Source organism: Protopterus annectens, chromosome 9.part0 (genome assembly GCF_019279795.1).
Source record: "Protopterus annectens isolate FY-2018-M chromosome 9.part0, PAN1.0, whole genome shotgun sequence".
NCBI classification, from domain to species: Eukaryota; Metazoa; Chordata; order Ceratodontiformes; family Protopteridae; genus Protopterus; species Protopterus annectens.
In genome coordinates this window covers 1,603,288,927-1,603,307,196 of record NC_056743.1, presented here as the reverse complement: position 1 = coordinate 1,603,307,196, position 18,270 = coordinate 1,603,288,927, and the positions used below count along the sequence as shown (strand labels likewise).

At 37.4% G+C, this 18,270-nt stretch overlaps 1 protein-coding gene across 2 annotated transcripts in view; it reads right to left on the bottom strand.

The window, feature by feature from the left end:
- Positions 1-17,539, bottom strand: part of LOC122812206 (transitional endoplasmic reticulum ATPase-like) — a 530,874-nt gene extending 513,335 nt beyond the window's left edge. For both annotated transcript variants that reach the window (XM_044084545.1, XM_044084546.1), the window contains exon 1: positions 17,368-17,539. In XM_044084545.1, the coding sequence (XP_043940480.1) occupies positions 17,368-17,387 (20 nt within the window). In that variant the 5' untranslated portion in view covers positions 17,388-17,539. The remainder of the gene's footprint in view (positions 1-17,367) is intronic.
- Positions 17,540-18,270: the final 731 nt, after the last annotated feature.

Here is an 18,270-nt window from a genome sequence, read left to right as displayed (position 1 = left end):
TATGCCCAGATTCACCAGGTGGACAGGAGAAATCACCGGAAGCTGACCCTTGGACATGCCTGGTTTGATGCTTTTTTTTTTTTGTAAAGTACAGGAGCTGTTTTCCCTTACCTTAGCAAGGTACTTTGCAATTATAGGCTGTTTAGTGCCTACTATTAATTTTCCTTATTAACAAGGAGAGTTGAGTGCTTGTATCAGTTTAAGGCTTCGTAGTGCTTTCCAGCAGGTACCTTTGCAAACACACATGCAAACATTTGTTTATATATATATATATATATATATATATATATATATATATATATACAGAGAGAGAGAAAGAGATAGATGTATAGATACACACAAACACATATATATAGGTCTAGGACTCTTGCACGAACACACTTTTCACCGAATCACGAATGGGCAGGCATACTTAGGCGAAAATGCTTTTCACCGAAGCAGCATTTTCGCATAAGTATGCCTGTTGTGCCAGTCGTACTACAGTGCGGATAAGGGAAAATTCCCTTTTCCCCACTGTAGTGCGATCTTGGAGTGAGAATATTAAAGTAGGGTGGTGTGGGGGGAGCAGCCCCCCACATGGGGGTGCAGGGGTGCTTGCCCCCCTGCGTAAAAGTAGATTTAATGTTTGTTTTTTTTAACACACTTTAGCGAAAGCACTTTTTCGGTGAAAGCGCTTTCGTTAAAGTGTGTTCAGTGATAGTGGATTTGGACTGTTGAACTTTCATTCAACAGTCCTAGATCCATATATATATATATATATATATATATATATATATATATATATATATATGTGTGTGTGTGTGTGTGTGTGTGTGTGTGTGTGTGTGTTCATATGTTTATATATGTGTATAAAAAAGGTTTTATCATTTTGTTTTAAGTTTTGTATGTGCTGAGGTTATTGTTCCGCACGTGTGGTAGCATGTTGCCATTTAAACAAACAAAACGAAAAAAAGAATTCCACAGGTGTACACAAGTTCTGTATTAAAAATGCTGATTTATTTAGATATTAAAGCACAAATACTGCAAAAACCATTACGACTAAGCGTTTTCACCTCAAAAGGCATCATCAAAGTCGTATGTCCACATTAAAGCACACCCTAAATACTTTACATCATTTTGTTTGGTTCCATGTTGACATTTACTTTGTTGACAGTTTGTGGTTGACATTTGGATGTTTTGACTACAATCAGCACACCTATATTTACATATCTTTGTTTTTCTGGTAAAACATATAAGAGGGCATTGTCCCCAGCACCACCTTATTTATGTGTGCTGACCCTAATCATAGCCCTACCCATACTCCTGCCATTAACCTCACCCAAACACATTAGGTTATCAAGCATCCTTTCCATAATTGTAGCTCTGCTGTACACAGACAAAGACACACAAATACAACAGTACTAGAACACAACAAACATTGATCCACTTTCCTAGCCCTTAGCCTATCCCTAACTTGCAAACACACACACACACACACACACACACACACACACACACACACACATACCCATTGCTGAAACTCTCACTATAAGAGAAACTTTTGGCATTACTTCTCACTTATCTTATATTTGATAATCCACAAATTTAACTAATTTACCAGCCAACAAATATGAACTGTGACTCTATATATATATATATATATATATATATATATATATATATATATATATATATTGAATATGTCTGGGTCTAGGACACATGCTCGACTAGCATATGTCCGAATCACAAAACATCAAACACACATACACGAAGGTGCTTAACATTGAAAAGTGCTTCCGTGTATGTGTAGTTCAAAAAAAAAAAATCTAAGTTTCTGCTCCCTGCACCCCCCACACACCCCCTACTTTATTATTCTCACTCTGAGATCGCACTACAGTGGGGAAAAGGGAATTTTTCCCTTACCCGCACTGTAGTCCGATCTACGAAACAGACACACATACACGGAAGCGCTTGTTGATGTTAAGCGCTTTCGTGTATGTGTGTTCAATGTTTTGTGATTCAGACATGCTAGTCGAGCATGTGTCTGGATCCCATGTGTGTATATATATATATATATATATATATATATATATATATATATATATATATATATATATACACACACACATACATATATATATATATATATATGTGTGTGTGTGTGTGTGTGTGTGTGTGTGTATATATGTGTGTGTGTGTGTGTGTGTGTGTGTGTATATATATATATATATATATATATATATATATATATATATATATGTGTGTGTGTGTGTGTGTGTACATATATAGATATGTATCGACTTTGCATGCTCAAAACCCATATACTGGAACGTTATTTTTGTGACATGAAAATAACGAAAAATAAAATCCCAAACTGTGCATTTTTCCCAGGTCAAGTAAACACTTGCCCAAAACTTCACGAAAACACACCTTACTATCTGAAACCCACCTAGGTGGGGGGCTACACCCCCACATCCTCCCTAACTATATGTACCAACTCCAAGATTGCACTACAGTGGAGAAAAGGGCATATTTCCCCACAGTGGGCAAGTGTTTACTTCACCTGGGGAAAACTGCACAGTTCTGGATTTCAGTTTTCACATGCATCTAAGACTACTATTTCTTCTTTTTAGTGCAGTACAATGCTGAAGTTAATTCCACTGCTTTATCACTTTCAAGACATGGCATTTTAGCCATGACATTTCACAAGTGAAAATAAGAGTTATTTTTCCTGGTAAAATGCCTGACTTTTGCATGAATGGTTTTCTTTAACACTGCTTTTGTACCTGAATTTAAAAATGCATATGTCATTTCCCATAGGCAGTTCATAATAGAAAGTTCAGGCACCTCTCATGAGATACTTGATACAAAACACTAATCAATGTCATTTGAACCACTGGTATTTCACTGTATCTCAGTCCTGACATACACAGTGTGATAAACTGAGGGGCTGCCAGCCCAGCCAGATAGAAGTTTTTAAATAATTCTATGTCATTGTAAATATTAATATGATCCACAGGCTGGTTTCACAAATGTAAGAAAACTGTGTTATGTGCTAAGCTTCAAAAATGTAACCACAGTGCACCCTGCTGGAAGAAAGTTGATAAGTAAAGCATTTTATGACTGTGTGTGATCTCAAGCTCGGAGACAGGATGTCTAGGCCAGGAAATTCTTTCTATTGTCCTAAGACAGAGATAATTACTAGGTTTCACATGTAAAGTGCCTTTTATTGCTGTAGCTTCTTGGCAAGTGCAGATTACAAAGAAATGTTACATTTTGAGTTCTGTGAGCCTGGCAAACCTAAGCAGAAGTGTCAAGAATGATAACATTTGAAATGACTCAGCAGTAATGTGTATTATCAATTTAAGACTTTCTCAGAGAGAAAGAGTTTGCATTTTGTATTTTGTTCTGAATCTGACAACAACTCACCAGCACTGTGCCTTGCTCTGTAAAAAGGCTCTTAGATCTTACTATTTCTCTTAGAGATAGATAGAAATAGGGAGACGGGATATAATATGACAGAAATAGAGACAGGTAGGAGAGATGCTCTGACACTAAGGGACTCTGTAGCCAGACCCTCTGTTTCTGTTAAAGAGGATTCCAGTACTGACACTATGAGTCCTGGTAATGGACAACCCCTTAGATATCTCATGACATACAATATAATGAGCAGAACAATTGAGAATGTTATAAGAAAAAATTGGTTTGTCCTGAAATCTATACCTGGTAATGAGAAATGGCTCCCAGACCAACCTATGTTTACCTATCGTAATAGTAATAATTTGAAACAACTTTTATGTTACAAAGATTTTTCTTTGAATAATACACAAGGAATTGAGTTTAAGAAAAAAGGTACTTTTCCATGCTACAGTTGTTCATGTTGTATGAGTATTAATCAGTGCTCAGAATTTATGCATCATATGAGTGGCAGGAGATTCACTTTTCACTGTACAGCGACGTGTAATACCACTGGTATTATATATCTTGCCACATGTGAGAAATGTTCAGGATTTTATGTAGGCAAATCAGTCAGGCACCTGAGGGATAGAATTATTGAGCATAGATCGGCAATTTATAGGAATATACCTACTAACTCATTGGCTTGCCACATTTCTGCAATGGGTGCTGCTCATGAATTTGACTTCAGTTCATATCTATTGTATACCCAGGTATTAGACATGGAGACCATGTTAATAATGTGGACATGAAAGAATATGAATGGATAGTGAGGCTTGAAGCAGATAAAGACCCGGGCTTAAATAAACAAGTTACACTAAAACCTATTCTAAAAAATAAACAAAGGAAAATTAGAAAAAAAATGAGAGGAAGATATGTATATACTTCTTATCCCCTTTATCATTGTTTCTGTATCTTTAAGAACTGGGTGTTCACCTTAATCAATTAATGGCTGTGTCATGTGCTACTAGTATAAATGTTGGTTTTAACTTTTCTTTTGTGTAAGACACTGAGGAAGGATGTTTTTTATATCCGAAAGCTTTGCAGTTTTTTAATAAATTTTATTTGGCTTGACGGTGTGGAGTGACTATTTTCTTTTTTTTTTTTAACTCATGGGCTTGGCCCAGGAGAACCTGGCAGAAGCACAACAGCAGAAAAAGGTCTGGTATGACAGGAATGCTCAAGCTAGAAAGTATGCTATAGGGCAGAAGGTAATGGTTCTCATTCCTGTCAGACACAACAAGCTGCAGGCAGCTTGGGAGGGTACCTACAAGGTGGTAAGGAAGGTCAGTGATGTTAACTACATGGTAGAACTGTTAGGCAGGAGGCAGAAGCACAAATTGTACCATATTAACATGATGAAATCTTACCATGATAGGGAGGCCCTTGTGCTGAGGATTTGCAGTGGATTGCAGGAGGAGGCTGAGGGAGATCTGGTGACTGATCTCCTCAGTGAGGCTCGGACTAACACCTCAGTGGAAGGGGTAGCAATGTCCCAGCTGCTATCTCCTACCCAGGTTTGAGAAATCTGAGCAGAGTTACAGGAGTTTGGGGACATGTTCCCTGGGAAACTAGGGTGCAACCACCTAGTGCAGCACCAGGTGGATACAGGACCCCAAAGGCCTATTAGGCAGGCCCCTTATAGGGTGCCTGAGAGCATCAAACAAACTCTGAGGGAGGAGATACAGGAAATGTTAGAACTAGGGGTAATTGAAGAGTCCAACAGTCCCTGGGCCTCCCCAGTAGTGCTGGTGGCAATGAAGGATGGCAGCACCAGGTTCTTTGTGTACTACAGGACATTAAAGAGTCACACAGAGTCAGATGCTTACCCAATGCCTAGGACAGATGAAGCCCTAGAGTAGCTGGGTGGGGCTAAGTATCTTACCACCATTGATCTTACCAAGGGTTACAGGCAGGTGCCCTTGCCTCCCAGTGCTAGAGCAAGGTCAGCCTTTGTATGAGTTCACAAAGATGCCCTTTGGGATGAAAAATGTCCCAGTAACTTTCCAGTGTCTGGTAGATCATATCCTAGCAGGATCAGGAGGGTTTGCCCTTGCTTACCTAGATGATATTGCCATCTGCAGCCATTCCTGGCAAGAACACCTTCAGTATATCAAAAGGATGCTGGGCAGACTACAGAGGGCAGGGTTGACCATTAAGCCAAGCAAATGTCAGGTGGGAATGGCAGAGGTCTACTACCTGGGACATAGTGTGGGGAGTGGTATGATCAGGCCAGAACTTGCCAGTGTGGAAGCCATTCAGGCATGCCCTGCACCTGTTACCAAAAAACAGGTGAGGGCATTCTAAGGGACAGCAGTGTACTACAGAACATTCGTCCCCAGTTACAGTACCTTAGCTGCTACCACACAGACCTGATAAGGAAAAACAGGCTAGATAAGGCAGTGTGGACCCCAGCATGTCAGCAGGCATTCCAGAAGCTTAAAGAAGCTTTGGGAGGACCCCCTGTGTTAGCCAGACTAGATTACAGCAAAGAATTTGTTGTGCAAGTGGATGCTTTGAACCAAGGGGTGGGGGGCTGTACTTAGCCAGATTGCTTCAGAGGGAGAAGAGTATCTAGTGATTTATCTCAGTCGTAGGCTCCAACCCATGGAGGAATGATGTCTAGCCATATTGTGGGCACTGTAGAAACTTCAGCCTTATCTGTATGGAAGGAAATTCACTGTAGTTACATATCACAATCTCCTAACATGATTACATCAAGCCAGCCAGCAAAATGCCAAGTTACTAAGGTGGAGCCTAGGGTTGCAAGCATATATGTCAGTGCAGCACCGCAGTGGGATTAGCAATGTCAATACAGATGGGCTCTCAAGACAGGGAATGGGGTAATGTATACCCAGATAGACTTAACCCTCTCAAGAAACATTTCTCAAGAGACATTTGAAAAACCTAACTTGAGTTCTCGGGGGGTGATAAACTGAGGGGCTGCCAGCCCAGCTAGATAGTATTCTGTAAATAATTCAATGTCATTGTAAATATTAATATGATTCACAGGCTGGTTTCACAAATGTAAGAAAACTGTGTTATGTGTTAAGCTTCAAAAATGTAACCACAGTGCACCCTGCTGGAAGAAGGCTGATAAGTAAAGCATTTTATGACTGTGTGTGATCTCAAGCTCGAAGAAAGGATGTCTGGGCCAGGAAATTCTTTCTATTTTCCTAAGACAGAGTTAATTACTAGGTTTCACATGTAAAAAGTGTCTTTTATTGCTGGCTTCCTGGCATGTAAGTTCTGTGAGCCTCAGAAACTTAAGCAGAAGTGTCAAGAATGATGTAAATCTGAAATGACTCAGCAGTAATGTGTATTATCAATTTAAGATTTCATAGAGAGAAAGATTTTGCATTTTGTATTTTGTTCTGAATCTGACAGCTCACCAGCACTGTGCCTTGCTCTGTAAGTAGGATCTTAGATCTTAGTATTTCTCTTAGAGATAGATAGATATAGCAAGATTAGTCTAGCTGTTTTCTATATTTATGTGAGACTATCCTACTATGTTGTTTTAAAGTATTCTCTGTGATTTCTAATCTCTCTAATGTCATTGTGTTGAACTGATGAGTATTGTCTTGTGTTTTTAGTATTTATTATTAAATATTTTAAACATTTTAACTGTGGCTGTTTTGTGTAGAGATAATTTAAGCTCTTAGAGTACTTGCATGTATTTGGTGATACTGTATAAGCCACTCCAATAACCTTAGCCATGAGTTACACTTACTATTTGGATGGAAGTAATATTATACAGTTTAATTGGTCACCCTTTTGGAAGGTCCTTTATAGTAGCTGATAAAAGTAGTTGGTGGCAGTGGATTACTACCTTATAGCCTGGGCAGAAGGGGGCATAGCTAGTGAACCTGTGCCAGCCTTCCCCAGGAGTGTCTGTGTGTTGGTATACAAATCAAATCTCAAAGTGTTTGTGTGTGTGTGTGTGTGTGTGTGTGTGTGTGTGTGTGTGTGTGTGTGTGTGTGTCAGCTACTTGGGCAGGGACTCTAAGCACTGGTTGGACAGAGAGGGTACTGGGGGTTTTGGCTTGACTACTCGGCTGAGACCTGAACCCTATAGCTGTGCCAGTGGGGAGTCTTATTGGGGATCTGAAGAGAAAGGGAGAAACCAGCCCCAGACTGACTATCTCTGTATGCTCTTAAGAGAAATTGTACTTTACTGTGTGTGTACTTGTTATTGTCCAAATGTGGACACCCCTCACTGGTGCTAGTGGTGAGGATTGAGGCTCCTTGATTACTGAGCCAGTGCACGGGCGTCACACACAGCAACAAACTACCCTGCCTTTTGAGCAAAGGTCATATAGCTCACAAATGGAAACCAGGTATAATGTCAGACCATGGCACCAAACATCCTCTGAAGCACTCCATTTGCTAAAAGTATAAGAAGACATATTTCAGTATCCCTATGACAGGGAAAAAAGAAAAAAGACTGAGAATAGACTAGTAGTTAAAGACTGACACAGAATATACATCCAGCCTATACCTGGTATGACATTTCATATCAGATCTCTATGAGAGTTTAATAATAATAATAATAATAAAAATTCAGGGAATTCTAAAAAATGTACATGGGCACAAAACACTGTTAAGAATGTCATTCTACTCTCAAGGGCTTTACTACTTCCCAATCCTGATTTATATAACAGCACACTGCCTTTGTCAGTATGTCAAGTTTAGGTATCACCCTATATTTAGTAATAGAAATGCTGACTTACATGGTGAAGTATTTATGATTTTTCTTACATCTAGTGTAATGAAAATGTAGAGCACTTATGTTACATATATTAGTTTCATACAGTATGCTGGACAGCGATTATATAACTGCAAATGAAATCCAGTTATAATGTTAGTGTATGTAAAGAAGAATTATATAGAGAGACATTGATGTGTATAGGGATACGAGTTAACCAATCACGCTAGCTGTGCCCTGCTGGCCACAGAGGATGTTGAAGATGGACAACGTTGAGTAATATGTGTGTGATTTAGAGATTATCTTGTGTTTCTTATCTCTTGTTAGCATTTCTGATTAGAAACTGAGAGGATGACTTGGTAAAGTAGGGATATAATACAAATTGGAAATAAAATAATATGGTTGAAGAAAGGTGTTTAACAAACTATGACATGTATGTGAATGATGTTGGGTATAAAATATGATGGTGCCCATGAGCTACGTTTTGCCTTTTAAATGGATGAAAGAATAAAGAACACTGGGAATCTGGTTATTGTCATCAATTGGGTGAAGAGGACAGGAGTAAAAATAATGTTCTTTTTCATATTTATGAGTAGCTGAGGAGGTACTGGTAGATATCCAGCATAACAATGTCATGGAGCAGTATAACAAGCAGATGATGTTGTTGTGGGGCAATGTAATGGGTAAAAGAGTCTGTTTTCCTAATAAAGGAGATAGACCACAGTTCCCACATTATAAATAGGGCAAATACCAGCAATTAAAAAGGGAGACAACTGGCTACTCAAAGGGATATAAACTGGCATTGAGGGCATGAAGTAAAAAGAAAAAAGACTGAGAATAGACTAGTAGTTAAAGACTGACACAGAATATACATCCAGCCTATACCTGGTATGACATTTCATGAAATCAGAGCAACTAAATTGTAATGACTGTTATGCAATTTCTCTCCATAGTAATGGTAATATGGAATGACGAGGCCATGTATCAGATCTCTATGAGAGTTTAATAATAAACATATTAGCAAATTATAATAAGATAATCAGGTGCAAAACTTAGAAAATAATTCTATTGTATCCTCAAGGATATTGCTGCATTTTAATCCTAATCTATATAACAGCAGATTGCCTTTATCAGCACATGAAGTTTATGCCTCAACCCCTATGCTGTATAAGAAATTTTACTTTTTCTGGTAGAATATTTATGATGTTGTGCCTCTGATGTAATTATGATACAATAAAATAATGTTTCTGGCTTGGGCTGTGTTCCACCACCACTTGCTGAAGCTGTTTACTTGAACCTAATAAAAGTGAATGCAGTGCATTCGGATAACCTGTCACTTTCTAATTGCTGTGTAGGACTATTGTGAAGACTATTAATGCAGGGTTATAGTTCTGAAACAGTTGCTACTTCCTAGTAATTATTTAGGGAAACAAATCTGGACATTCATTTAATAACTCTTGATTCATTGTGCTTTTAACTGTAAGTTCAATAGAACAGCTGTACATTGAATTTCTGAGTCTACTGTGACAGTTGTCAGTATTGTTTTCCCCTTTATTATATGCTTGAAAGATTATTTTCAGTGGTAAAGAAATAGTAAGTTTTATTTCTTATGTTATAAAATATGTTGATGATATTATGAATGACATACTCAACCCCTGTGAGAAAATATAAAAATAGGTGTTTTGTGTGAAATGAATCTAAAATAATTTGCATGATTTATATCTAAATAGTCTATACAATACTAATTTCAGCACCTTATATATATATATATATATATATATATATATATATATATATATATATATATATATTTATTTATTTATTTATACTATTCCAGTGAAATATTTCTTTTCTGAGAGGTTCACCACTTCTCTCTGTACATATGTCATAAAAATAATGGCCACAGTACTGTATTTCAGTTTGATGCTCTCAGAGACATATACTTCCAACTAAATGATCATTTAACAGTGACCATGTCACTGCCTTTGATTTTAGACACAGCCTACCTTCCTAAAAGATAATTGCTTTCTGTTCACATTTCTGAAATCTGACTATAAAGAAAGCGAAAGACACAATAACTTCCATTATAGTTCACTTTGTTGTTAATAGACACACACATGCAATGCCCAGATGAAAAACCATTTAAATGATATTCAGCAGTGATCATGTAGCTGCCCAGCATGTTCACATGAAGCCTGCTTCCAAAACTACTCAAAAGATAGCCACCTACTAATCACCTCCTATATTAGACTGAGATGAAACGGGAAACCAAAAATTGCCACAATAATGTATTTTTCAACTTAGTACTCTCAAATGATATGTACATGCACACGTACATGCACACACACACAAGCACACACATACCCACAAACATATACACATACATACCTACCTGTTTATATGTACATATAATTATACAGAGAAAGAATTATTGCCATCTTGAGGCCTCTTGGATCAGAACTGAGGAATAAAACAACTACAGCCTTGAAGATTTAAATAAAATGTTAACTTTTTCTGAAAGGAATATAATCAAAGCAAAACAGAGTTTATTTCCTTAAAATACAAGTGAGCATAACAACAGTGAGTTGTCTAAACAAATAATTGCAGGAGAAAATTTTAGAGATGTTTAAGATGTGTCAGGATGTGATAAATTGTGTATAGATTCTAAGATTTATTTTTCAGCCACAAAAGATTGTAGATATATTTACAAAATCTTATACAAAACAGATTGGCTTCACAAAGGGGGAGATAATTTATATTTCTAAAATCTTGGCAACTTCAGATACTAAAATTAAGTTATATTATATTGCAAAAGTACTATGCAAACTGAACTCAAACAAAGGACAGTGAGGAGCTGGAATTAGTAATAACGACCTGAGAACACTTCATCCAGAACTTACAGCACCATTATATTTTTTATTCACTGGGTCATTTAAATATGGGCAGATTCAGTCTTTAAGGGAAAGGGGAATAGGACAAATTCAGAGTCATAAAGACGCACATGTTTGCTTTATTGCTGTGAAAAATAATGGAGAATGATGTTTTTGATAAATTATTTTCAGAACTGGAAAGACTGGGTCATGAAAACATATTATCATGCTTATGTTGAAAATAGATCAATAACTACCTGTAACATCATGATCAGTAATAATAATATTATTACAGCTACAAATGAAAAATTCTGCTGTGATGTAATTTATATGAACTTATTTTCAGCATTTTATATGATCATATACAAAACAATGATATATATTTTACAACAACTGGGTACTAATGTAACTGTAAATGGATAGCCGAGTTGCTTATAAATAGGATGTGGCAGTCATCATATAGCAACTGGGCAGGTGAAATTCTAGATTATAGTGAGGGTGTCCTACAGGACTCTGTCCTAAGTCCATACTTTCTTCAGATCTGTCTTTTTCATCTGAGGTGTTGTATTGTCTGTATGCAGATGACTTGATAATGGAAAACTGATTATATCTGTTACAGATAGGGCATGTCCGCAAAAGAACTTGACTAAATTGACCATTTGGCACAAAATAATAATATGTTGATAAATACATCAAAAACGAAGTATATAAGACTGGAAACATGGACTGAAGGTTGATTACACAGCGAATGAAATTTTTTTGGATTTGTTTAAGGTCCAGGGTATATGGTAGACCCAGCTTTGAGTTTTTTCTTTTTTTATCATATCACAATTGGTTAATGATAGTTATAAAACTATAGGCTACATAAAAAGATTTAAAAAGTCTAAGAAATCAGAAAAGTTGAAATCAGTGTTTGTAAGTTACTTTAGACCCAAACCAGAGTATGAAATAGTAACAAAGAAACCGTCTAAGAAAGCCACCATGAGACAACTGGAAAGAGTATAGCGGAAATATACCAAGGGCATCCATGGATGTGAAAAATTAAGTTATTATGAAATATGAAAATATTGGAACTTATACAGTGCCTCATATAGATACTGATGAGGAGACCTTATTCAGATATATAGGACATTTAGAGGCAACCACCTCTGGGAATATTTGGGGTTATCACAGAGTAGTAGGGAATAAGCAGACAATCTATGTAGAAGATTATATAGGACAGGACAGCTGATGCCTGGAATACACTATCAACTTTTAATAAAACAATCGTTGTTATGGGAATTACTGTTTTAGAATATTGGCAGGCTAGAAGGATATTATTGCCCATGCCTGAAATATTTAAATCGTATGTATATTTTTATATAGGTAGCAGGTTGGTATGTATGCATGTTTGTATGTATGTAGGCAGGTATGTATATGTGTATCTATGTATGTAGGTATGTATGTATGTATGTAAGGAAGACTGTGACTGCTGTCAAACAGGTTATAAAGGCTTCAAATCTCACCTTCTGGTGAGGTTCCAAATAATAAACCCAGACGGCCACGGTGGTGCAGCGGTTAGTGTTGTCGCCTCACAGCAAGAGGCTCTCCGGTTCAATCTTCGGCTGGGGTGTCTTCTGTGTGGAGTCTGCATGTCCTCCCTGTGGTCATGTGGGTTTCCTCTGGGTGCTCCGGTTTCCTCCCACATCCCCAAAGACATGCTGCAAGTGGATTGGACATGCTAAATTGGCCCTAGGCGTGAGTGCGTGCATGTGTGCCTTCCGTGGAACGTTGGGTTCAAGAAAGATTAAGTTGTTACTGCTGGCAACTCGACACCGTAAAACTCCACTGCCAATCATGAGCGGACAAGATGATCCACTGTGGTGACCCCTAACAGGGAAAAGCTGAAAGAGAGAGAGATTGTTTTTCTTCATTTACTACATATAGAGTCAGAATGTTAAAAGAACAAAGTTCAGCCTAAGTCCCAGGGTAAAAATCCAGTTCTTTTCAGGGCAAGCCTAAAACATTACTTTCTTCAAAAATAAGTATTTCCTCATTCATTCCCTGCAATATAGCTTTCCTTTTCTGTGTCAGGGATAGACGTTACTTCAGATAAATTGCTAAAAGAGATAAATTCTTCTGGTTATATAGTTGCAATAATGTGTTTCAGAATTCATTCCAGGCTGAAGTTCTCCACAGCAGTAACAACTTAATCTTTCTTGATGTACAAGTTATTGTAAATACAGTAATTTAAATAGCCTGTAGGAAAGAGGAAGAAACGACTTAATCCATTTTCTTTGGTTCCAAATAAATAAATAAATAAATAAATAAATAAATATGGCATTCAATATTAGATGTATTCAACATGAACATATACTAAAAGGTTTAGAATGCTAACCCTTCAGCGGCTGCTGGCCTTATTACTTAGGTAGTTTCGTTCATAAGTTAGAATTTCGAACATGTCTGTTCCACAAGGAAATCCTGCAGACAGTGCTTCACATTTCCTGTGGGAAATCAGCATGTCCTGTTCATCTTGTTGCCATTTGAACATTCTTCTGCTCAGAGACTCTTTACCAAATATCTAGCCTCATGCTTTGCTTATTGTAGAACTCAGCAGTTTAGCTTCACCTTTCTTTATGATTGCCTCCTACAAGAGGATAATGTTTTGGATCTGCATTTCAAGATCCAAAACATTATCCTCTTTTTGGCAGTGACTTGAATATATATAGAAAAGTCAGACTTACAAGTCTCTTGATAAAAAAAAGTTATCAGTGGTCCCCTGAATTCAGATTTACAAAAGCTCTCTCTTTACAATGAAAACTAGATCCCATGGAACAGTCCTTGATATGGGCCACATTTTGCTGTGCCCTATCCCATTGCCATGGGACAATTTTTTAGCAGCATTGGAAAAGACATGCTTTTTAAGGTTCAACATTATGCACAAAGTTTCAGTTGGGATAGCAAATTATCTCTGATTAGTCCATCTGGCAACTAGTTCATCATCTAGTGCCTTTCTTCAGAGATGTCACCCTGAAAATTCATCATGTGAGCCAGTAGTTGAACACTGTCAAAGAAAACACAGAAGATGCATGCACACACTTCTGTAGATGGTCCACTCTTCTAGAGTCCTAATCTGAGGATTGTAGCTCTTTTAAGATTAGCTGCAGAAGCCAAAGTATTTCACTCAGGAGTCTCAAAAAGAAATGACAATCTCTAGGAGGGTACAGGACACAGTCTGCTGTTTTGGGGACCAGGTGACCATATCCAGGTACTCCCAGCCAGTATTGGTGGAACCCTTTAAAGGATTAGCCAATGGCAAAACCACCCAAGAAGGCTGTTGAGTAGAATTAAGCACTTTCTTCTGTGAAGAAGATACAGGGTCAGTGGTTCAGCCCCCTCTCTGTCACATCATCTCCAGGAGTTAATCAGACTTGGGGTCATGAAGAGGGGATGCAGGGAAATCAGTGAAGATATGCATATGTACACACACACACACACACACACACACACACACACACACACACACACACACACACACACACACACACACACACACACACACACACACACACACACGCATGTTGCTGACATAATGACAGTTACAGGAAGAAGAAGAAGAAGAAGATGACAATGATGGTATCTCAGGGCTATGCAGTGGTAATGTGAATCACTGTACAAGCCTCTCCCTTTTATATGTATACATATGGATCTACTTTAAAACAGTGAATTACCATAATTTTGAATTGCAGAACATCAAAATGAAAACAACACATTACTGAATGTTCACATCATCATACGTTTTCACCACAAAAGGAGGCAGTTGACCAAGATAGTGAACGTTGCCCTTTTCTCCGCTATAGTGCAATCTCGGAGTTGGTATATTTAGTTAAGGGGGGTGTGGGGGTGCAGCCCCCACATGGGGGTGTGGTGGGAAAGGTCCCCACTTGGGAGGGTTTTATTTGCTTCGGTTTGTTTTTTACTTCATATTGGCCAAGTGTTTACTTACGCTGTGAAAACGTATGATCACGTGAATGTATGATAATGTAAAGTTTCATGGTTTTCATCTCACTGTTCTGCATCTCGACGTTATAGTAATTTGCTGTTTTAAAGTAGAGCCATACATACATATATAAATATATATATATATATATATATATATATATATATATATATATATATATATATATGGGAACACTTTATAAGCTCGAAATACTGAAATCTCGAAATTCAGTATTTCGAGTTCATAAAGTGGAAAGATTGGAAGATCGCAACCCCAGAAGTGTGAAATTCAAAATCTCGAATGTGGGGGATTTTGAATTAGCGGTTCTGGTGTTGTGCTGTGTTTTTGGATTCAGGTAAGTGTTTATGTGTAAGGTTGTCGGGTAGGGGCTCTAGTGTGTGTTAGTGTGTGTTGTTACTGTGACGTGTGTGTGCGAGAGGAATGTAGTTTGTGTGGTGGTGTTTTGTGTCTGTGTGCATGTAGTGCAACCTTGGAGTTAGAACATATAAATAGGGGAGTGTGGGGGTGTGCAGAGGGCTTGCCCCCCTGCATATCATAAGGGTAGGTGTGTGTGCTTATTTAGTTGTGTCCGTGCGTGTTGTAATTGTGTTTGAAAGTGTTGGGAGGTTGAATTTCGCAGTTTTGGGATATAAGGCTTTGTGATTGTGTAGTTTCAGGTATTTAAATTTTCTACTTTATAGGCTCGAGATTCTGTAATTCGAGATTTAAGAAGTTCGAGCTTATAAAGTGAATCCATATACATATATATATATATATATATATATATATATATATATATATATATATATGGATCTAGGACGTTGGATCGAAAGATCAAACGTCCGAATCCATTTAGGGCGAGCATACTTACGCGAAAGTGCTTTTCACCGAAGATGCACTTTTGCATAAGTATGCCTGTGGCCGAGGCCGTACTACGGTGTGGATAAGGGAAAATTCCCTTTTCCCCACTGTAGTGCAGTCTTGGAGGGAAAATGTTAAAGTAGGGGGGTGTGGGGCGCACAGCCCTCCTGCAGAAACATAAATGTAGTGTTTTTTTTTTTTTTTTTTTATTAACATGCTTTAACGAAAGCGCTTTTTCGATGAAAGTGCTTTTGTTAAAGTGTGTTCGGCAGTTATGGATTCGGACATTTGATCTTTTGATCAAACGTCCTAGATCCATAGATATATATATATATATATATATATATATATATATATATATATATATATATATATATAGGTAGATAGATATAGATATAAATATTTATAGCTGTACAGATAGATAAATATAGAAAGATATATAGATAGATATAGATATATAGACATATTAAGATATATAAATACATATAGATATTCTTGTTCTCATTTTGCCTATAGCTTAAGTTTTTTTTGTGTTTTCTTCTTGCTTTATTTTTTGTTGGTCACTGTGTCACTGTCAGTCTACTGAACCAGCTTGGCTTTATGAAACAGTATTTGCTGCCAGAAGAACTGGCTGATATGAGTTTAATGCTTACTGCAGTTCCTAACTTTAGACACAGAATTTAAATACCCATGTGCAAAGCGGAGACTTAAATAGTAACTCACATTGCATAATGTTCCTTGATTTGCTAAAAATATTAACGTCTGCTAAGAAGGCCTTTAACTCCATTTACTGAAATGTCTGCATAACTCCCACCACATAATATAGTTGCTAAGTCTGTAATAGGCCACCAGTTTCATCTTAAGAATTTTAAAACGTGTTAATGAACTTTTGGGTGCTATTATGAAAAATTAACCTACAGTTCGAAAAGACTGCTAAAGGTCACCTTCAGTCCCTCTCTCTCAATGTAAGTCAGGAGTGCTTTGCAAATATTCTTCACATGGGACAAGAATTTAGAGGTAATACAGATTGTACAAACCACACTCTTTTTGGCCTAGGAAGCAGTCACATTTACATGTGAATTCAAGTCAGAAAAACTTTGTGAAAATACAATTCTTTTAACAAGCAGTTCCCATTATGTGCATTCTGCACTTTGTTCATGATGAAACAGCAATTTACTGCAAATCTATGTATAACAAAACAAGTCAATTAAGCAGGTTCTAGGATGGTCTATATAAGAACTGTATAAAGAAACTTAAACTTTATTGGAATGTTTTTACTATTTCAACTCTGGAAATCTGCCACACTTTTAGCTTGAACTTCTGAAGGCATACAGTGTCTCATTTTCTCAAATATGAACAAAGTTTAGACATTAATTTATCAGTCTGTCATATAAAAACTGTGGGCCTGTAGCGTATTGAACATAGCACCCAATAAAAGGTTAATTTTCATGTTAAACTCTGATTCCTCATAGGCAGCACAGTTAATAAAATCATGGAAATAAATTGAAGTTACTTACTCCCCTCCTGATGCTGGCATTTTCTGCTTTGCTGTCTTATTATTCTACAGACTGTCCAGAATATAAAAAGACAAGCTAACTTCCCCTTCCTTTCCTTCTGTTTTTCGTTCTCACAGTTAGTCCAGTGAGTATGTTTGTGACTCTTGCTTTCAGCATCAGCAGACAGTATTTGGAAACAATCCCAGAGTAACGGCAACACAGATGGGTCATGTCACTCATTTCATGCCAAAAATTCCAGCCCATGAAAAAAAGTGTCACTGCATTTGTGCTGACAGCTGGATATTGTCGACCCGTAGTAAGAATCATGGGTGTAACAGAATACATGTTGTCGCCACGATGAGGCTGCAGTTTTCAGCAGTAATGCTGAAATAAACATTGCAGAGTTCCATTTCATGTCAGGAAAATGTCTGCCTTTTACAGATCTGTCTGGTTTCTGCATTTAAGAGCAAGGAGTTACAGAGATCCAAGCTACTTCTCCATTTAAAAAGAAATATAAACAGGTCTAACAATCTTCTGAATCCGCACTACAGAGAGACTGGAAGTCTACACCATCCACGAAAAATACAAACAACATACATCATGATGAACACTCGGGCACAGCAAAACATCCAGGAGAACATTAAGTGTGAAGTATGTACACTGAAGAGAAATTTTGTCTTTAATAAAACATGAGGAAGGAATCCACTAACAGCGATACTGTTTTTTATATAACTCCAGCCTTTAAGAAAGAGGGAGGGGGGATATCTGTGCTGGAACCTTGAACCTGAAGGGAATGGAAGTAGAAGAAAATGTTATGCAACAGTCTTTGTTCTTGGTATTCCATATAGGGAAATAACCATAACAACTTTGTTTCTAGTACATTAGGAATTTGATAGGCTGACTAAGCTGATTATAGTTTGCACA